The sequence below is a fragment of the Mytilus californianus genome, unplaced genomic scaffold (assembly GCF_021869535.1).
Source record: "Mytilus californianus isolate M0D057914Y unplaced genomic scaffold, xbMytCali1.0.p SCAF_4, whole genome shotgun sequence".
NCBI classification, from domain to species: domain Eukaryota; kingdom Metazoa; phylum Mollusca; class Bivalvia; order Mytilida; family Mytilidae; genus Mytilus; species Mytilus californianus.
The window spans coordinates 72,261,972-72,285,524 of NW_026262690.1; the positions used below are offsets into that span (position 1 = coordinate 72,261,972).

At 31.0% G+C, this 23,553-nt stretch overlaps 1 protein-coding gene across 2 annotated transcripts; it reads left to right on the plus strand.

Annotated features, from left to right (window-relative positions):
- Positions 1-1,155: 1,155 nt before the first annotated feature.
- LOC127738467 (uncharacterized) lies at positions 1,156-23,553 on the plus strand. Of its 2 annotated transcripts, XM_052249729.1 has the most exons (23): positions 1,156-1,207; positions 1,953-2,093; positions 3,495-3,590; positions 4,026-4,226; positions 4,921-5,133; positions 5,963-6,088; positions 6,752-6,883; positions 8,727-8,855; positions 9,417-9,548; positions 9,858-9,986; positions 10,551-10,679; positions 14,421-14,549; positions 14,951-15,082; positions 15,483-15,611; positions 16,042-16,458; positions 17,447-17,542; positions 18,203-18,403; positions 19,098-19,310; positions 20,093-20,218; positions 20,689-20,820; positions 21,127-21,255; positions 22,707-22,760; positions 23,496-23,553. In XM_052249729.1, exons 1-22 carry the CDS (start codon positions 1,162-1,164, stop codon positions 22,757-22,759), a joined length of 3,231 nt encoding a protein of 1,076 aa, XP_052105689.1. In that variant the 5' UTR covers positions 1,156-1,161; the 3' UTR covers position 22,760; positions 23,496-23,553. The 2 variants fall into 2 exon arrangements, with proteins under 2 accessions (XP_052105689.1, XP_052105690.1); XM_052249730.1 differs by lacking the exons at positions 9,858-9,986; positions 10,551-10,679.

Genomic DNA, 23,553 nt, shown 5'->3' on the forward strand with positions numbered 1-23,553 from the left:
AGAAAAACTGCGTGTTTGATAGGCACTTTTTAGATATATATGAATGGTTAAAATGTAAAAGGCACTTTTTCACCATAACTGAATCGTTGCTAAGGACTTATGTAATGACATTCATCCCAGACCTTTAATCTATGGTCTTGTTAAAAGTCCATATAAGCATTTTTGACATAACCTTGACTTCATAATATTAACCTTTCAACAAAATAAATGTCCTGAACGTTTTACGATGTATAATATGCCTCTTTCATTGTCTTTTTTTTTAAATTCTAATTAATATACCAACGGTTAAAGGTCAGGAAATCAATGACCTTTGATCTAGGGTCAAATTGAAGGTCATCTTGTGCTAAATAGTTTTCACATCATCGTCATTCAATAAATATTACTTATTGGGTTATCTCCATAACATAATCTTTCTAATGAAAAAAGAAAAAAATGACATTTACATAGCAATAGTCATAAATTCGGAATCTCAAACAATTTATTGTAAGTAAATTACAAGAAATATTGATACTTTCTATTCATAACATCAATTTAAAAGTAGGTGGATGCAAAAAAGTATAACTTACCCATGCAATAATTTGCCTTCACAAAAAACAATTAAAAATATCCTATGCTCCTTCGGTTGTGACCATATTCAGCAAAATAATTATATATATGGCATTGCTGTATTTTTGTTAAGCATAATGTTTCTGAAAAATGTATATAAATATCATTAAATGAAATCTGATTTTTCTTCAGATTGTCTGCAAATTAGTTGATTGTTCAATGCTGAATCCCAAACATTTTACTGGGAAACCTGTCGACTTGGTTGCCATGGCTACCGTGGCCTAGCAATATTTTTGGTGGCATTTTCATGACTTTTTCCGCTGATTATATGAGAAGGTTAAGTGTTAGGAAAATCATTGACTATGCGCGCCGATCCCCCCATATAAAATGGTTGGTTATTACAGAAAATTGGTCTTAATGAATCGGAAACATACTTTGATTTAGTTTCTGAGGAGGAAAAACAACACAGGATCAGACTTTATACGACATGTTAACATTAATCAAGAAAACAATACAAATCTGTTTATTGTAATCAAATATTAAAGATGCAACATATGGTTCCTTCCGAATAGTATATAAGAAAGTTCTTTGACTGATGAAAGTACATCCGTCAAAATGGCTTGTGGGATACTAGTCCTTCTCATTGCTGCGATTGCTGCATGTAAGTATCCATCAGTTTTACTTTGATAACTTTATTTGGAAAAAGTTTTCGTCTGAATAGCTGAGCATGACTTTAAAACTTTACTAGTTTCTAACAATAGATTCGACTGATTTGTATGTTACTAGTAATACAAATTATTATAAAACAAAAAACTTAAAAGAAAGAGAAAAAAAGTTGAGTAGGGTAAGTGCGAAAGAACGTTGTGGAAAAAAAACAGCAGATCGTTTAGTTATAAAATGTCAAAAACATTTTTTGCTGAAAAATCATTTATTATCATCTATGCTTTCATTAACTTAAGAGTCATGCAAATAAAATGTTTGTATTTTTCTTTAAATGGTATATAAAATCATTGAATTAGCTCATTGTTCGATTTGGAAACAGAATTGATGGAAAAATTGAACTAATGTAATTTTGGAGTGTAAAATCAAATTTATGGTTTAGATAATTTTTAACATGCATGGAATGAACTGTAATCATCTTTACTATTACATGTAACACATTTTCTTGTCTTATCACAATCAAATATTCTTTTGAAAAAAAGAATGCAAATATATGTCTTTGATTTTTTTATGAAATTCATTGTGTGACAAAAAGGGCATTTATTCTAAATAAGGTTACTGGAAACTGAAATAAGATGAATCAGTGATGCAAACTAAAAGATCGAGATGGGAAGGGGGTATGATTTTAAGTTTTCCAGTTTACAATTTTTTATTTCTGTTAATAAATAGTTTATATCAAATTTCAGCTACTAATGGGTATAGCAGTAATGGTTATTATCCTGATGGTAAAGACTCCTACAGCTACACACCTAAAGTAGTTAAATCTACTGCATATGCAAGCTCAAGCTCCTATCATGCGGGTTATGCTGGGCACAAACTTATTACTGGTATGACTATTAAATATATATATATATATATATATATATATAAGTTCCTAATTTGTACTTCTTATATTGAGTTGTATGGTTACAACCATGTCATTTGAACTCTGTTTGATAGTTATCTCATTGTCAATCATACCACACCTCTTTGATCATTTTTATATTAAGTTAAAGAATATCTGAAATGTATGATATCGGCAGATGATATTGTATACTAGTACATACATTCAATATAAAGTATTATCGTATGTGTTTTACCAAGTTTGGCGAAGAAATTCGACAATTTCCGAAGTTATGCTATAAATTATGTATACTCTTGTTATTTATTTAAGATTCAAGAAATAAACTTTTGTAAAGGTTGGCAACTTTATTACCAATCGAGTTGCTTGCTTAATAATCAACGAATGTCTGAAAAAAGACCAACATACGGGCGATGAACACGAGTTTAGCTATACTCATTATTATTTCAATGTATCGGTATATTATAACTCCTGCTTTACTATCGTATCTTACTTTCATATACCCTCACTCAGGTCCGTGATGTGTTACATTACAGTTTGAAAAATATCAAAACATATTTTGAATCAATGACAGTCATTTTATCAATCAAATATATCTTGAATTCCTAAGTTTTGTCTTTTTGAGTCCGCGATTACGATTAATACAAGAAACAAAGAACTTAAACCATCTAAAACAGATATTCATAAAACGCAAATTCTAATTCATTTGGCAAAAACTGAAAGTAAAACAACTAATACGTATATAGAATTCAATAAAATTGGTAAATATCTTTTGTTCATATACTGGTGTCTGTCTCATTTGCGTTTTCTTTATTTCGCCTTTTATTTCAAATTCATTATATCAAAGGTAACATTATCAGATTTTAACATATTTTCCAGTTTTATAGCAACACTAACATAAATATGGCTTATTCTACTTTTAGATTTAAGGGTTTTCAAAGAATATGAATAAGTGATAAAGAAATACTCATCATCTTTACCAAATTTATTACTGCATTTAACTATATCTAATGTAAAAATATTAACACAAATATGCATTTGTGTATTGTTGTTCTGTAAAATAAAGGTGTATACATAAACCAATGCGTATAGTGTTCAAAACAAAAATCACCTCTTTGCATACTGATTTTATTTTGAGCAAACTGTATTATCTGTATTGTAGTCTTTAATGTTTTGTCCATACAGTTATTAACGTGACAGTTCACTTTGATGTCGTCTTTGCAATCCGAGTTCAATCAATGTTAACATTTAATTTAGTTATGTTAGCTACAATAGAGAATAACAAAGCTTGCCTGTTTTTCCTGTTTTGTAATCTAGTTCGAATAAATATCATACTTTCCTGCATTGAACATAGATATTATATTTTGCTATTGTCTTGTACTTTTAGGACATGCCTACAGATTTAAAGTAGGACGCATATTCAATCGTTTCCACAGACTTGGTGTTGAACTTATCGGACGTGGAATCAAATATAATGGATTCTGTGAGTAATACTTTACGCCACGTTTAGACTCTTGTTTAAACACTTTTCTTTTCCGAGAAGATTGCATTATTTCTATTGAATTGAATGTGACAAATTTTGTATGAACTTTTCTAGTTATTAAAATAAAGCTACCAAAGTCCACAGGCAGTGTTAATTAAAAAGCAAGTAATTTCAAATGCAAGTTACATTTTTTATTCTGAATTGTACTCAATTACCAAAGAACAGATATGTTTTAGTGTCAAATATTGAATGAAAAATGAAAATAATGTACAAATAAAATAAGAAAATCTGTTCTGTACAGTATTAGTTATTTTCATTGTATAACTGCAAAGTTTTGTCTGTTATTCTTGTGTGTTTATTTTTATTTCTAAGAAAGTCTGAGCTGCGTTGAATGCTTACATGCATGCATTTAAAATTATATATCTTTTATTGCAGACTATGGACGTCTTTGCAGTGCGACACAACTGTACGGTGCACTAAATTCCTGTTATGAATCTTATGGTAATATCAGAGACTGTTTCCCTGGTTTGATTAAACAAGGATTGATTGGAAGACGCCATATTTACCACAAATATGGCCATGGATTTGGCTTAGGTGTCACCTTTGTAAAGAGAGGCATTGTTTATGGAAGATCATGTTAGTACAAATTAATTTTTTCAAATTGAATCATGTTTATCGAATGAGCAAATCAGAAAACGAAATCTGATAATGCTTCATCACATTTTATGTCTAGTTCTTGTACATATATGTTTGCATTTTACCAAAGTACAACATTTAAATACATTCATTTCAATTAAAAATAAGTGTACCCGCACTATATGAGAGATTTGAAACGAAATGAACTTAAACCATTCACAAAGTCTCGTGAGACGAGAGAAATGCAAATTATCCATTCACATTACATTACATCGGTTTCAATGTTTAAAAGTGTTCATTTCCTACAGAGTAACTGTCTGCAGCAATATGAAATTGATTAGACTTGATATCGATTAAAATGAAAATTATGCTGATTTTCTTAATACTTTTTGCATTTGTCCTCGAGTCAGTTGGACTAGGTAATCTCTGAATTGTAACTTTTATACACTGTAATATGTTAAATTTATTGTTAAGCATTTAATTTAACTATTGCTAATGGTGGAAGTTTCAAGCATTAACAAATTGTTGTATCTCTATACTATGGCTTATCAAACGGTATGCGTTTTGATAATTGTTGAAGGTCGTACGGTAACATATAGTTGTTAACAGTTTCGTCCTTTGGGTTCTGGTGGATAGTTGTTCCAATGGCATTCATAGCACATCTCTTTATTTTTATATTAGCTATCTTTTTCAGTTTACAAATTTGGGTGCCGTCGACCAAAGTTCATCCGTTATATGACTTCCTGCTACAATAAGTTCCATCATGCAAGCACGTGTGTGTCAGTGTTGAGAAAACGACATCTAATCAGAACACCTCATTCATATCATGGTCACATACATCTTGCTGGATACACACGTTTCCGCAGATTTAAGATTCGCCATGGGAGATTCAGATATGGAGGAAGATGTAAGTAATTTTTATTTAATGGAAAACAAACGAAAATTAACAATTCATCACACACAAAACAACAAATAAACTTATTAAAACACCACAACCGTATGAACATATACTGTTATATTCAAAATTAATGTTGACGATTAGTTATAGATATTGGCTTAATAATTTCAAAACAATGTAATGAACGCATACGAATGTTATATATTTATGTACGGTTTATAACACATTTATTGTTTATGTATGTTTTTTATATGTATGAAAAGAAATAAAGTGGGTTTTTTTTTAATATTCAAAAGAAAGGTGCCTGAATTTTTTCTGTAACTCTTATTTTACGCCAAAAAAAAAATTAAATGGGTGAAAAGTTGAGAACTAAATAGATGTTCAACGTTGATATGAAGTAATGTGTTTATCCCTCATTTATACAGATATTGAATATTGTGTTTTCGTATTTTCGTCCGTGGTAAACTTTGTATCACTCTTAAAAGATTTCTTGGCACCTTTGTAAAATTGATTGACAATTTGTCTAATCTTTAAGTAATATGAGGCTAGAACTCATCATAAGGGGGAGGTGACCGTCAGGCTTTCATAACACTCTCATTACCTCTAGCTAAAGTGGTTGGCAGATTGAAGCTGATTACCCTACTCCTTTGCCTTCATTTTACTTTGATTTTGTTGGTATGCATGTTGTTCAAAGGTTTCCTTTTCTCTCTAGTCTTCTGCGCTGTTTGTCTGTTATTTTGTTTTTTTTTTGTTTTTTTTTGTCATTTGTTTTTGTTCTGCTTATTATTTTTGTTGCCATCTTGGTATCTTTTTACTTTTGTGTCTATATTTGAAATAGATTACAAACTGAGCTGCAATAAAAGACGTTTCTATAGTTATTGGAACAGATGTTATGGCAGATACCATAGTGTTGGTAGATGCTTTGGATACCTAAGAAGAAAACATTTGTTTTCATATTATAATGGTAATTATGTACACATTAAGCACATACAAATTTAAAGTTTTAAGTCTAAGCAAACTTTGTATGTTTTTCAAGTTGTCCTTAAGTGAACATGACAATCCTCTTGATGTTATCTTTAGAACATATAGCTCCCAAACTATTTAAACATTATTAGCTTTCCATTAGTAATTTTTATCATATCAGTTTTAATAAAAATTGGTTTTTTTTTAAATTCGTAGAAAGTGCACCTTGTCAAGCCGTGATTGCCAAAACATAACATATTTTTATCAGGATAAAAGACAGCTTTTTAAAAAAAAAAAATGCATTGGCAAATTATTAATTCGTATAATTACTTCGAATATTATATGCGACAGTTAAGATTAGTTTATTTAACAATAGAGTAGTAGAATATTAAATGCTATCTTTTACAATCCATTTACTGTGGATTAATTAATTTTCGTGGGTATAAATTTTCGTTGATTGAGGAAAACTTGCATTTCCGTGGGTATTTGATTTCGTGGTGTTGTCAATCTCTGCATACACAGCCTATAGAAAATTTGTAATTCGTTGAACAGTTGAATTCGTGGTTAACATGTACCCACGAAACCCACGAAAATTGGTATCCAACGAATAATAATGAATCCACAGCAACTAATTATTTTGAAATTTCTGTTTACATATAAATAGCAGGTTACTCAAGTGTTGCTACCAATGCATACGGAGCTGGTTACAGTAGTGGAATTACATTTGACTATGGCTATTACAGAAGTCATCATGGATTTAGTATAAGAAATAATAGATTTACTTATGGCGGAATTGGTAAGGAAATCTTAAAATACTAACAGATTTTTATATACCTATATGGAGTTATTTCCTTTCAAAACGACCTGGACGACACCAAGTTTCAATGAAATGTGCTTTAAGGCATAACATAATGACCTGCGTCAGGTTATTATTTTCCCTGATTAAAATGCAAACTATAGATTACTAAAACATTTAATCTGTGTTGTTGCCAATTGGGTTTTATTGTCCCTTTTTTTCTTTAACACTTTTAATAACATTTTTACCACTTCTTAGATTGTGGTTAAACATCTATGTCGTCTGTCTGCTAAGTACCGAACGTGACCTATTCCCGAATATGACTGTTATACCGAATGTGAATTTGCATTGCTATACGACGTGTCTCGGTATTTTGTACATCCAAAATTCATGTATTTATTTTTAATGTTTCTGATATAGTTTCGGTTGGATAATGTGTTATGTCTTATCGTTTGTAGTCAAAATAATTATAAAATAGCTTTTCAATACCATCATTGTCATTAAAATTGTTTGGACTGGTATTGTGAAAACAATTGTATAAAGTTCGAGATTGCATGTTCGTTACGTAAGTGCGTCAATGTTTGTGATGTCCTGTGGTGTATGTCGTTGATAGAAGATTTTCGCTGTTGCTCTGCGGTTTGCATGTTGTGTCGACTGTTATATTATTTATTTGTTCGTTTCTCTGTGATGATTGTTTGTGCTGTCACGTTGTGTTGTCATTTTAGCGATATATTTTTTAACATTGCAATGTAAGCAGGAGGTTTGGCTAGCCATAAAAACAGGTTCAACCCACCATTTGTTCTTAAAATGTCCTGTTTTAAGTCAGGAATATGGCAGTTGTTATCAAATAGTTCGTTTCTATGTATGTTGGCGTTTGATTTTGTTGCACTTCAATGTTCCTGTTGTTCCTTTGTTTTCTTTTATAGTTGATGTGTTTCCCCGGATTTGTTATCTCTTAATCGATTTATGACTTTTGAACTCCGGTATACTACTGTTACCTTTATTTAGACAGTAATAATTCTTTAATCCGTGTATTAGGCTGGAACAAATACCCTTTTGTAATGATAAAATATTCCTATTTTCTACAGGGGAACAGCCACGTTCTTTAAAAAAGGTGGGGGAGAGGGGTATAATATTTCATCCTAATTCTCAATTTTTGAAGAAAAAAATGAATTGCCAGACAAAAGGGGAGAAAACAATTATTCTGAAAAGTTCGTTAAAATATGTTAAAAAAATAATCTGCTTTTCTGCGATTAAATTGTCATGAAACAAGAGAAATAACACAGCACGCCCTTTAAATACTAGTAGATTATATGATAATTACTTACAAAGTGACTTGCATTTTTGTACATCTTAACAACTCAGTTGCTTCTAGCTTCATGCAATTACTATATCATTTATATGGTAACTGGAGAGTGATTTGTAATGTATATACATGTATCTAAATTAATTTTTGAGTTTTATTTTACTCCGGTCGGTCTTTCATTTGATCAATCTTGACACCCTTCGGTGTGTTATACGACAACAAAAGCCTTAAAATATGGATTATCTATAACGTGTTTGAGTAAAGTAAAATACAGGAAGATAAGAATATTAAACACACTGATGGTTTAATGAATTAATGCACTACAATATTAATGAACAGCTGACACTAAATTTTTTACATTCCTATACAATTTCAATTTGAATGCTTTGATGGAAAAATAGTAAAAATTTGGTAATGTCCATGCCTATATGTACGAACACAATAACATGCTGTCGGTTATATCATTAATACTCGTTTTAGAAATTCAGAAGCATTCTGTTATACGCATCATGAAATGAAAATGAATTTGAATTACAGGATATAAACTGATGTGCGCAAGAAGCCGATTTTACAGACTATGGGGTCAATGCTATAACCGATACCACAGTGTAGGAAGCTGCTTTGGACGACTGAGACGACAACATCTATTCTATAAATACGGTGGAGGTAAACTATCAAATGACATTTTAAAACAAACATATATACATTTTTTTGCGATTCTAGTCCCTGGAGTTGTACGTCCTATAATTTTTAACAGGTTAGGTTTCAAAAAAACAAAATTTCCTTTCGTAAACTTTGTTAACATACAAGTTTGAAGTCTAAGTAAACTTTTAATGTTTTTCAAGTTGTCCTTAGATGAAAATGGTTATTCTCTTGATGTATCTTTAGAACATTTAGTTCCTTGATTATTTATACATCATTGTCTTCCTAATAGAGAATTTTATTAAATCTGTTTTAATTAAAATAAGAATTGTTTTTTTTTATTTTCAAATTCTTAAAAAGTACACATTGTCAAGCCGTAATTGCCAAAAATAATTTATTCTAATCAGAATAAAAGACAGATTTTTAAGAATTTAATGCATTGGCAAAGTATTTATTCGTATAATTACTTCGAATATTGTATAGTTTAAATTAGTTTACTTAACAAGAGAGTAGGGACATGTTGAATGATATCTTTTTCAATCCATTTAACTATATACTTTGCAATTTCTGTTTACATATAATTAGCAGGTTACTCAAGTGTTGCTATCAATGCATACGGACCTGGTTACAGCAGTGGAATTACATTTGACTATGGCTATTATAGAAGTCATCATGGGTTTAGTATAAGAAATAACAGATTTACATATGGCGGAATTGGTAAGGAATCTTAAAATACTAATAGATTTATATTTAAGTAAAGTCAAATACAGGATGATAAAAATAGTAAACACACTGGTGGTTGAATGAATATATGCATAACAAAGAACAGCTGACACTAAAATGTTTTCATCCCTTTACAATTTCAATTTGAATGCTTTGATGGAAAAATAGTCAAACATTGGTAATGCTCATGCCTATATGTACGAACAAAATAACATGCTGTTGATTATATCATTAAGACTCGTTTGAGAAATTCAGTAGCATTTTATTATAAGCATCATGAAATAAAAATGACTTTATATTAAGGATATAAACTGATGTGCGCAAGAAGCCGATTTTACAGACTATGGGGTCAATGCTATAACCGATACCACAGTGTAGGAAGCTGCTTTGGACGACTGAGACGGCAACATCTATTCTATAGATACGGTGAAGGTATACTGTCAAATGACATTTTAAAGCAAACATACATACATTTTTTGTGATTCTAGTCCCTGGAGTTGTACGTCCTATAATATTTAAAAGGTTATGTTTCAAAACAATTTCCTTTTGTAAACTTTGTTTACATATAAATTCAAAGTTTTTAAGTCTAAGTAAACTTTTAGTGTTTTTCAAGTTGTCTTTATTTGATCATGGCTATTCTCTCGCATTATGTTTAGAACTTTTAGCTCCCCAATTAATTATACATCATTGGCTTTCCAATAAAGATTTTTATTATATCTGTTTTAATAAAAAAGTATTTTGTTTTAAATTTGTAGAAAGTACACATTGGCCAGCCGTGATTGCCAAAATATAATATATTTTATTTATCAGGGTAAAAGACAGCTATTTAAGAATGTAATGCATTGGCAAAGTATTTATTCGTATAATTACTTCGAATAGTGTGTGTGACAGTGTAAATTAGTTTACTTAACAAGAGAGTAGTGAAATGTTGAATGAAATCTTTTTGAATCCATTTAACTATCTATTTTGCAATTTCTGTTTACATATTATTAACAGGTTACTCGAGTGTTGCTACCAATGCATACGGACCTGGTTACAGCAGTGGAATTACATTTGACTATGGCTATTACAGAAGTCATCATGGATTTAGTATAAGAAATAATAGATTTATATATGGCGGAATTGGTAAGGAAATCTTAAAGTATTGATAGATTTATGTTTGAGTAAAGTTAAATACAGGAAGATTGAATTAGTACAGCCCTTGGATGGTGTAAAGAGGTAGGGCCAATTTCCCCTGATTTTTTTTTCACAGAAGGGCCAATTTCAAAAAGTGCTGAAAGAATAAAATTTACGATAAAAACATGAAATAAAAATGTTTGTTGGTCCATATCTCGATTTTTATGTATTATGTTATGTCTGGAGAATAGTAAATTTAACCTCCAAAAAAAGGACGAAAGTCAAATATGCGGAATTTACGGTGTTTAAGGTTGGAAAAACAGGGAATCCCCCTAGAAGGACACTTCAAACCAAAACAAAGTTATGTGTTTGTTGTTGTTGTAATTTATACAACTTTTCCCCTCAAAAATGAAATTGGTTTAGTGTGTCCTTAATACCTTAAAAACAACTTCTTTAATAAAAAGTGGAACATCACTAAATTTTACCTATATAGCTGCTTAATAGCGACTATGTTTTCAAGAGTCGCCGTGGTTCCATCGGTAGCGTTTAAAACTGTAAATAATGGATTGTTTTTAATATGGGGTTCAAATCTCACGCTATTTTTTCTCATTTTTTATGTTGAAATATTAAAATGTTATGTTTCTATCACATTTTTTCGGATGTTTGTTTAATTCAAAAAGTCACACTGAAGTAGGTTCTTGTACATAAACAATAACACGAGAATTGATTATATAGCAATGAAGTCCAAATGTTGTGTGTGTTATACACATAGCGAAAAAAGGCCATAGCAGACAAATTTCAAAACAACAAAAACATTTTTTTCTAAAACTTGAACAAGAACGTTTTAGAAAATGGTATGATATGTAACAAATGCAGACAGTAATTTTATCGCTAATCCACCAACTGTGTAGATACTAGTATTGGCATTGTTACATTGTACCACCGTCCCTACACCGGAACCTAAGTCATCAGAAAATGAAACAACACCACAGAAAAAATCAATTACACTACCAATCGTGACTGTAGGTAACACATCAAGAAAGTGTTGAATCTGTATCACAACATAGGGTCGATCCATTTGGTACAATGCCATGCAAAAAAGACCAGATTACATGTGTTTGTTACGCAAGCCGTTCTAGTACCAACTGGTGTAAGCTGTTGTCCGGTTCATATAGACGGTAAACCTTAAAAGCTGGAACAGTGTATAGATATAGATACATCCAGATTGAGGAAAACAAAATCCCAGTTAAATGCGTCCGATATTTTTTGGCTTTTTGGCATTAAAACAGAGACCGATCTTGAATCAGATTAGCTGATTTATATCAGATAATTAGATTTTTAATGTTTCTTGTATTTATATTTAACCCCCTTTTTTAGGCGCCACTTAGGGGCATTCAGTTTTTCGGTCTGTGCGTCCGTTCGTTCGTTTGTCCGTCCGTCCGTCCGTCCCTTCGTTCGTTCGTCCGTCTGTCCCGTTTCAGGTTAAAGTTTTTGGTCAAGGTAGTTTTTGATGAAGTGGAAGTCCAACCAACTTGAAACTTAGTACACATGATCTCTATGATATGATCTTTCTCAGTTGAATGATAAATTACAGTTTTTATCCCAATTTCATGGTTCACTGAACATAGAAAATGATAGTACGAGTGGGGCATCCGTGTACTATGGACACATTCTTGTTTAATATTTTGTTAGTTTTAAGTTAAACAAAGCTGTGAAATACATGTACGCTACAAATCACCTACCAACATTAACACGCTAACTGAAGCACCATGTTTTTTTAATACAAAACTAATTTTGAATATGTATTAGTTGATAATTCATATCTTAATGCTCCTCAGACAAAATCAATATTGGTTTTGATAAACAAAAAAAATCAATAGTCTTGGCCTTGATTATTGTAGGAATACCTGTTCAAGGTATGAAAATAGATGATGTGACGTGTTTTCATATACTAGTAATATAATTAGTATCTATCGGGCTATTTAAAAACATGATTTACCTAGCTAGTCAAATGAAAAAAACTCACGGGAAAATGGCCCTACCTCTTTCCCCAAAAAACGTGTATGGTGTAATGGTGTATGGCATATGGCAATTGTGGAAGGTGTATGGTGCTATAATGTATGGTGTAAGGGGAATGGTGTAATGGTGTAATGTGCAATTGTTAATGATGTGAATGAATGGTGTACGACATTTAAAACTATGCAAAATAGTGATAAGAACTGATTTTAAATCTTATACATTAATTTACAATATTGTGATCAAAATTTGTTTTTTAAAACAAATAAATAATTTTGTAGTTGCACGCTTTCTTAGAAATTAAATTGCATTATGGTGTAACGTGTAAGGTGTATGGTGCAAAGGTGTAACGTGTATGGTGTAATAGCACAGGGTGTATGGTGTAATAGTGTATGGTGAATGGTGTAATGGTGTATGGTGTTAGTGGGAAGTTTACACCATCCAAGGACTGTAAACACTCTGGTGGTTTAATGAATAAATGCATGTCAATGAACAGCTGACACTTATAATTTTTACATTTCAATACAATTTCAATTTGAATGCTTCGATGGAAAAATAGTCAAATAGGCAACAGTAGTATACCGCTGTTCAATAGTCATAATCGATTAAGCGAAAACAAATCCGGGTTACAAACTAAAACTAAAGGAAACACATCAACTATAAGAGGAAAACAACGGAACAACAGAAACACTGAACTGCAACATAAACAAACGCCAACATACATAGAAAAGGACTATTTGATAACAAACGCCATATTCCTGACTTGGAACAGGACATTTTAAGAAAAAAATGGTGGGTTGAACCTGGTTTTATGGCTAGCCAAACCTCCCACTTATATGTCAATGCTAAAAATACCGCTAAAATGACAACATTACGTGACATGAATGCAGTACAAATAAATGCAAGAACACTCAAAACAGAAAAATACATAAATAAATGATATAATAGTACATTCCAAAATGTAAACCACTGAATAACAACGGACACATCCCATGAATTTGCGACAGTACACCAGTACACCACAAACGAAGTATAAACTGCGCGTCATACGAATGTATCAACGCCACAAAAAGTGACGTACTTGTGACGTTTGTATTATCAAAAGTAAATTTCTAAAAAAAGAATAGATTTGTTGTATTGTAGACATGTACAAGAATATAATTCGTTATCAAAGGTACCAGGCTTATAATTTGATACGCCAGACGCGCGTTTCTTTTGGGATTGAGTTTGTAATGGTGTTATTTTATGTATTTTCCAACCATGACAAGAATGCTAAAATGGAATTGTGTTTCTTATGGTGTTTTTATTTCTATTTTCTAACCATGTCGGTTTTTCGTATCAATCAAAACTGTGTATAAACAAAAACATTATGTCCATATAGTAGCTTTAAACTTAAATCATATTAATGAAATAGCTGATTTATTATCTTAACTTTTACATACATGTAAAAAATAAAAATAAAATAACTGTAATATAAGGCAATATGTATAAGAACAAACAGTAAACACACTTGAAAACAAACAACATGACACAAAAAACACTGTAACCAAACCACGAGTAACTCGACTATACTGACTAATAAGACATATGTGAAATTTCCAAAAATTGATAATGTTCATGCCTATATGTACGAACAAAATAACATGCTGTTGATTATATCATTAGGACTCGTTCGAGAAATTCGGTAGCTTTTTGTTATAACCATCATGAAATAAAAATGACTTTGAATCACAGGATATAAACTGATGTGCGCAAGAAGCCGATTTTACAGACTATGGGGCCAATGCTATAACCGATACCACAGTGTAGGAAGCTGCTTTGGACGACTGAGACGACAACATCTATTCTATAGATACGATGGAGGTATACTACCAAATGACATTTTAAAGCAAATATATTTAATTATTTTGTGATTCTAGTCCCTGGAAATATATGTCCTATAATATTTAAAAAGTAAGGTTTCAAAAAAACAAAAATTTCCTTTCGTGCATAAAGGTTATACATTACATTTGCTCATTACGAATGAAGTTGAAGTTTAAAAAACCAGGAATCAATAAATAAAAAACAAAAAAAAACAGTTTGTTCCTGGTTAAATGTAATTTAAATTGTTTTCAAAGATATTTCGATTTGAAATTGATGATGATTGAAAGTAAAAGGCAGCTTTAAGGTTCTTATTTATTTGTTGGTGTGTACATCAAAACAATATCAAAAGGTAAAAAACTTTTTCATCGTTAAGTTTAATTTTCTATGCTTATAATATCTAGACGATTACTTCCAAGTTGGCGGTAATGCATACGGAGTTGATTACAGTCCTGAGCCTATATTTGACCGTAGTTACTACAGTAGTCATCATGGATTCAGAATAAGACATCAAAGATTTTCATATAACGGAATTGGTGAGCGAATATAAAAATACATAATCATTTTTAAATGAAAGAAAAAACAATCGCGGGACGATAAAAATAGTTCCCATACTGATCGTTTGACGATATAGCACTGAACTGCTTCCCATTAAGAATATATGTTAATTTCCAGACAAAGAAAACAAAGACAGTCGCTAAAATATTGATAAAATGATAAAGTAAAAATTCTCATAATTCATTTATTGCATCATACAAGATACTTGCAGTCCATTTATTTAGAACAACTCTTTATGAATGTCTGATTTCATATTTTTCAGCATTTATTTCATGGCTATTAACCGGAGATTATTCTCATGCAGTATTTTTAGTTAATTAAGGCTCGTTAATACATTTTAAGAATTCAATACCCTAGAAAACTTGTTTTTAATTGCAGCATACAGACTGAAATGTAGTAGAAGTCGGTTCTATAGACTCTGGGGTCAATGCTATCATCGTTATCATAGTGTGGGGACCTGCTTTGGACGACTAAGAAGTCATCATCTCTTCTATAGATACCTTGGAGGTATATTTTTCAAACTGTATATCATGCTATATGACATTATATATATATGTTTTGTGTTGCTTATGAACTTATCAAATACACATTATACTTTCTTTTTTGATTTATTTTGCAATTTTTTTATTTATTTTTTTCATTTTTAAAATGTACTTTTTAATGGAGAAAATTACGACTAGACCATTGTTGCTATCAATTTTATAGAATATTATAGATTGCTCATATTGATATCCCCAGCAATTTCTGTATTTAATATAAAAGATTATATGATTTTCAAATCAACTATTAACAGGGTTATTTCTATTCGGTTTTTTTAAATTGATATTTTTGCATCAAAATAAAAATCGTTAACACTTTTATATACCATAACACGTCAAACGAGTTCAATATGCCATATATAACTAGAAGTAAAGTTATTTTCTTTATCATTTTACAGACCATCAGGCTATTCTGAACAAGCACCTGTATCTGCACAAGAAAATTGCTGATAACCATGTAAGAAGAATCCATAATGTAGCCAAGAGTCATGTCGCGAAAATATCACACGTATCGAACAAACATGTTCGAAACATTCAATTCCAGGCTAACAAACACGTAAGCAGAATTGCAAACGAGGCTAGAAGTCATATGAATAGATTTAAACAACTCGTAGATTACCATATTAGACGACTCCACAAACACACAAAATATCATTTGTCAGCTGCAGAACATCAACATAAGAAGCATTTGAATGAACGCCAGTATCAGAACAACAAGCATGAGTTAAACGTGAGACGTCTCCATAAGAAACATGAATATAATCTCAAGAAACATGGTTATGCTTATGGTCACAGTTTTTCATATGGTGGCAAAGGTAAAATCAAATATACCAAAATAAATCATTTGGCCCCAAACTATTAAAGCCAACACCAATTATTACTTACACAAGAGGTGGACAAAGACGCCAACAACTACAAACCTAAATTAGTTAAATTAAATGCATATTCAAGGTCAAGCTTCTATGTTTCTCACGGTCATGGCCATCAAGCGGGTTATGCTGGGCAAAAACTGATTACTGGTATGACTAACAGAGCTAATTATCTCGATCTACATCTAGAAAGTGATAATGAGGGTCGACTGATAACAAAACATTACGACAAAAGAGATGATTTCAGCTTTCAAATTGTGAACTCTCCATTTCTATGTAGCAACATTCCAGCAGCGCCTGCATATGGAGTATATATCTCCATTTGAAACACATATTCCAGGGCTTGTGTTTCTTAACATGATTTTCCTGATAGAGGGTAACTGCTCACAAGAAAGTTATAAAACCAAGAGATCCGAATGGTGAAGTTGAAATTATCCCTCTGAAAATTTTACGGACGCCATCACGAGTTGGTTAACCGTAATGGAATATCTGTTTCACAGATGACGACGAATATGTTCCAATCGTCGAAACCACAATCCCGCCCTCTTTTTTCCCGAATGTAACCTAGTGAATTAGACTTATCATCGAGGTTGTTCTTAAATGAGTAACACGAAGGGTTTCACATGTAGAGCAGGATCTCCTTACCCTTCTGGGACACCTGAGAACACCCTCTGTTTTTTGGTATTTCAGTATTGTCTGTATTTGAATCTCTAATTTATTGTCCATATAGTTATTAACGCCACAGTTCACTTTGATTTCGTCTTTGCAGTTCGAGTCCAAGCAATGCTAATATTTATTATAGTTGTGTTAGCTACTAAGGAGAATAACAAAGCTTACCTTTTTCCCTGTTTTGGAAGCTAGTTCGAATAAATATCATATTTTCCTGCTTTGAACATAGATCTTATTATATTTCCCTATTGTCTTGTACTTCTAGGACATGCCTACAGATTTAAAGTAGGACGCATATTCAATCGTTTCCACAGACTTGGTGTTGAACTTATCGGACGCGGAATCAAATATAATGGATTCTGTGAGTATTACTTTACACTACGTTAGACTCTTGTTAAAGGTTGCAATTCTGTACTACCCCTCCTTTCACTTTGTGTCTTCCTCAAAATTCATTTGGCCGCTATCCATGTGTATTTATACTGGTAACATTCCCAAGGTCTGTCTCTTTGAGATAAAACATAGAGATCATATCTGCGAACTAGTACGTAAACAAACCAAAATATCTATGAATATTTTATATCTCCCCAAAAGAGGCGTGGTTTGTGAAACAACTGTATTTAAAAAGTGCAACCTAAAATACTTAACTTTTCCAGGAAATGACATTATTTCTATTGAATTGAATATGACAAACTTGTATGAACATTTCTAGTTATTGAAATAAAGCTACTAAAGTTCACAGGCAGTGTTAATAAAAACAAGTAATTTCAAATGCAATTTACATTTTTTATTCTAAATTGTGCCCAAGTTACCAAAGAACAGATATGTTTTAGTGTCAAATATTGAATGAAAATGAAAATAATGAACCAAATGAAAAAAGAAATCTGTAAAGTGTTAGTTATTTTCATTGTATAATTGCAAAGTTTTATCTGTTTTTCTTGTGTGTTGTTTTAAATCTAGGAAAGTCTGAGCTGCCCTTAATATTTACATGCAAGCATTTATAATTATATGGTTTTTTTTGCAGACTATGGACGTCTTTGCAGTGCGACACAACTGTACGGTGCACTAAATTCCTGTTATGAAGATTATGGTGATATAAGCAATTGTTTCCCTGGTCTGATTAAACAAGGATTGATTGGTAGACGCCATATTTACCATAAATATGGCCATGGATTTGGCTTAGGTGTCACCTTTGTAAAAAGGGGCATTGTTTATGGAAGATCATGTGAGTACAAATTTTTGAAATTGAATTGTGTTTATCGAATGAGCAAATCTGAAAACGAAATCTGATAATGCTTTATCGTTTTACATGTCTCGATCTTGTACATATATGTTAGGAGTTTACTAAATTTAAACATTTAAATACATACATTTCAATTGAAAATAATTGTAACCACAATTTATTAGAAATTTGACACGAAATGAAACTTAAAACATGCACACAGTATCGTTAGACGAGAGAAAAGCAAATCATCCATTCATATTACATTACATCGGTTTCAATATTTAAAAGCTTTCATTGCCTATAGACTAACTGTCTGCAGCAATATAAAAATTACAATGTTTTATATCGAATTAAATGCAAATCATGCAGATCGTAATAAAACATTTTGAATTGTCTCAAGTCAGTTGGACTGAGAACTCTCTGAATTGTAAATTTTATACACTGTAATTTGTTAAATTTATTGTTTCGCTCGTTAGCAGCCTTTTATATAACTCTTGATAAAGATGGAAGTTTCAAGCATTTACAAATTGTTGTATCTCTATTTAGGTTAACCAACTGGAATACGTTTTGATAATTGTTGAAAGTCGTACGGTAACATATAGTTAACAGCATCGTCCTTTGGGCTCTGGTGGATAATTGTCTCATTGACAATCATTCCACATCTCATTATTTTTATATGAACTTTTTTTTTCAGTTTACAAATATGGGTGCCGTCGATCAAAGTTCATTCGTTATATGACTTCCTGCTACAATAAGTTCCATCATGCAAGCACGTGTGTGTCAGTGTTGAGAAAACGACATCTAATTGCAACACCTCATTCATATCATGGTCACATACATCTTGCCGGGTACACACGTTTCCGCAGATTTGCGATTCACGGTGGGAGATTCAGATACGGAGGAAGATGTAAGTAATGTATACATAAATGAACACCAAACAAGAATTAACAATTATCATACACAAAACAACAAACAAAATAAACATTATATAAGGAATTGATTTTGATGATTAGTTATAAACACTTACTTAACCATTTCAAACAAATGTGGTGTACACATACGAATGTTGCATTATATATTTACTGTTTATATCACATTTATTCTTAAATGTGGTTTTTGTATTTTATCTATATGAAAAGAAATAAAATGCCTTTTTTTCAATTATTCAAAAGAAAAGTGCTTGAACATTTTACTGTATCTTATGGCTATTCGATAAAAAATATTAATGGGTGAACATTTGAGTACTAGATAAATGTTCAACCATGTATTAATGTGCCTGTGCCTCATTTATACAAACATTGATTTTGGTATCTTCATAATTTTTGTCTATGGGAACTTTTGCGTTAATTTCAAAAGATATTTTCGCGCCTTTGTAAAATTGAGTGAGTTTTTGTCTATTCTCTAACCAATTTTAGACTAGAACTCATTATAAGGAGCAGGCGATCTTCAGACCTTAAAACCCTTTCATAACTTCTCGCTGAGAAGTTTGGTTGATTGACACAGAAAACCCTCCCTGTGCCTTTTATGTTGTTTTAATTTTACTTTCTTTCTAGTGTTCTGTTCTGTTCTGTTTTGTTTTGTTTGTCTGTTACTTTGTCTTTTATTGCCAGCTGTCCTCTTTCTGCTAATTGGTTTGGTTTTTTTTGCACTCTTGGTATCTCTTACTGTTTATGTTTTTATTTGAAACAGATTACAAACTGAGCTGCAGTAAGAAACGTTTCTACAGTTATTGGAACAGATGTTATGGTCGATACCATAGTGTTGGTAGATGCTTTGGATACCTAAAAAAGAAAAATCTGTTTTCATATTATAATGGTAATTATGTATGCATGTACCACATTTAATTGTGTCAAACCTAAATAATGGTTTTACGTTTTTCAAGGTTGCACTTAGGTGAACCTGGCTATGCTTTTGAGATATCTTTATGTCATAATGCTCCTTAATTATTTATACATCTTTGGCTTTCGAATAATGATTGTTTATATATGTTTTCATTAAAATAGTTATTATTTTTCAAAACTCGTGGAAAACGATTGATTGGTTGTTGGTTGCTTACAAATGAATATCAAAGCCGTGATTGCCTAGAAATGAAAAAAAATATTTCTATCATGTAAAAAATCAGTTCTTTTTTTTAAAGAATTTAATGTATTGACAAAGTATGTATTCGTATTAAGATTTCATATATTTTATGTGAAAATTTGAATAAGTATGTTTATCAAGTAAGTCATTTAAGTCATTCCGTTTAAGTAACTATTTTAAATTTTCTGTTTACATATACTTAACAGGTTACTCAAGTGGTGTGGTTTATAATACATACGGACCTGGTTACAGCAATGGAATTACATTTGACTATGGTTATTACAAAAGTCATCATGGATTTACAATTAGAAATAATAAGTTTTCATATGGCGGAATTGGTAAGCGAATATAGAAATGCTAACAGGTTTATATTTGAGTAAAACTAATAACGCAGGAAGATTTTAAATAAGTAAATGCACTAGTTGTCTAAATACATAACACTGAACAGCTGGTACTGAATGTTTTTGACATTCTCATTCAATTTGGATTTGAATGCAATGGAAAAATAGTCTAAATGGTAATGTCTATGCATATATATTTCCGTTAAATGCCTATAAAAAAAATAGCATGCTGTTGATTATGTCAATAAGACTAGCTTTAAAAATTCAGTAACATCTTGATATGAAAATGACTTTAAATTACAGGATATCAACTTATGTGTGGAAGAAGTCGATTCTACAGACTATGGGGTGAATGCTATAACCAATACAATAGTGTAAGCAGCTGCTTTGGGCGACTGAGACGACAACATCTATTCTATAGATACGGTGGAGGTAGGTAGTATACTATGAAATTACAGTTTAAAGCAAGCGTATATACATTTTGTTTTGTGATTCAAGTCTGTTTTACGAATTCGTTGGAGTGAAAGGGGCATTAGCTACGAGGTATAACAAAATCAAAATAGGATATAATAATATTGTTCAATCATTAATGAAAGTGAAATAATGAACTAATAATTTGCTGTTAGCAGTCAATTTGGTTCAATATTTACCAAATAAGCTAAGAAACATCGCTGATGAATTATTTACTTGCAAGTGATAATTCTATTTCATTGAATCCGTATTCATGTGACCTTCAATTTAACCCTTTTGATGGAGATTGATTACACATGTATTCAGCTATCAAAAAAAAAGAATGTCAACATTGAAAGTGAAACAAGGGTTAACCATTTGGTTGACTGATTCGATCACAAACAATAATTTTTATACAGGAAAAAAACGATGATAAATATACTTTTTATTCTACAATAAGAATTAAAACAGATCTAGAAAAGTCCATACGTTGCTTTGGAAAACTAAGGAAAAGGCACTTTTTAATGTATACTTGGACGGTAAAATACATTATATTAGCATATCATAAAAATATTATATTTACTACATTTGACATTCACATAATCAACTAACAGATGTGTCATTTCGGGGCCTTTTGTATGTTTGCTCATTGTTGAAGACTGTACGGTGATCTATAGCTGTTAACTTCTATGTCCTTTGGTCTCTGGTGGAGAGTTGTCTCATTGGCAATTATTTCGTATTTTCTCATTTTCATATTAACAGAGTTGATTAATCATTCGCCAACATGTAGTGTAAACTTTTATCTTGGAATACTCTGATTTCATGTTTAATTCTGTTTAAATATTTTTGACATTTACCTCCCTCGTCGTATCGACTGTAAAACATAAAAGGTGCTGAGGTGCCTTGTTAAATATACCTGTCGCTGCCAATAACTAAACCTGAACAACATGGACTGTAAAAGTTCATTGTAGTATCATATTACCAGCTGGCTGTTAAATCATTCTCCTCCACGTGTTGCATAATGAACAAACAAAAATAACAAAATAGCAGAACATTATACAGAACCGTTCTTGCAGTATGCTTTAAAGTTGGGTTCATTTTATAATAAAAGGTTCAGGTGCATATATATCTTTTCTCTGAAGTTTTGATACACATTGTGTATTGACGTTCTGTGATTATATGTAAGTTGTTAGGAATTGAACTGATTTCTTATCAAATCCACTTTTTGAAAATTTTTACACAAACATTGCTAGATCTTAACAAAAAAAAAACAAAAACAAAAAAAAACAGAAGAACACAAATTTAGTATTATCTGAAAAAAAAATCCTGTAACATTGTGTCTAATTGGCAATCATACCACATCTCCTTATTTTTATATTGCTTTCCCAAAAACTGAAATGTTTAGATTATAATTATTTTGTTTTTACAATTAGGATATGATGGAGAGGATGGTTACGTAGCAGTAGTCAAAGAAAAAGTGTACTAATGTTAGTATTATGTTCAATAATATATTACACACAGTGCCAAATATAAGTAATATATATTTATACAATTCAGTGTCGTTTTGTATTCTTTAAAAATAATATAAAACACACTTCCCTAAGGTATTATAGATAACTAGAAAAAAAAATGGCCTTTAAAATCACCGACTTATATGCACCCAACACGGCAGAAATGCTTTAATTTGATCGTATTAAAACTCAAAAGGGACGAAACCCTGTATATTCTTATAAATCAATTTCTAAATTTCCACTTTTCTGTATGTTTCAGACTATACTAAAAGATTAAATGTTTTGCAATTATAGATCACAAATGTAAATACTGCTAATCAACAAGAAAAGGTATATCAGAGAAGATTTGTGTCAATCAATATTATATCTTTATTTTATATCTTAAAAATCTATAGAAAAAGTATATATGTATATTAGAGATAAATATATGATTGGGTAATATGCATGAATAATGAAGTATTTGTTCTGCAAACGTGATACAAGAAAATGATATAGGATAACACCCAACACCATCATACACAAATAAAGGGACAGAACTGTACAGAGTGTACGTATAAAATGTCTCTATTACTAGTAACTTGTTAGAAGTTGTATTCGCTTTAGAAGTAAAATATGAACTGTTTTCTTTGCCATATTTTTATTTTCTTTGCCATATTTTTATTATTTTCGGACTGTTTCTTTGATTGATATTCTTTTTTTTTTTCATTGTAGGAATACCTCTATACTGTATATGGACTTATGAAATGAAATAAAAACATTTTACTATTAA

Bases quoted from the DNA above. Each gene is read 5' to 3' on its own strand.
- LOC127738467 (XM_052249729.1), top strand. From the start codon at position 1,162: ATGGCTTGTGGGATACTAGTCCTTCTCATTGCTGCGATTGCTGCAT. The intron at 8,856-9,416 runs GTAAACTATCAA...ACATATAATTAG, and splicing joins ATTCTATAAATACGGTGGAG to CAGGTTACTCAAGTGTTGCT. The intron at 15,083-15,482 runs GTGAGCGAATAT...TTTTAATTGCAG, and splicing joins ATTTTCATATAACGGAATTG to CATACAGACTGAAATGTAGT.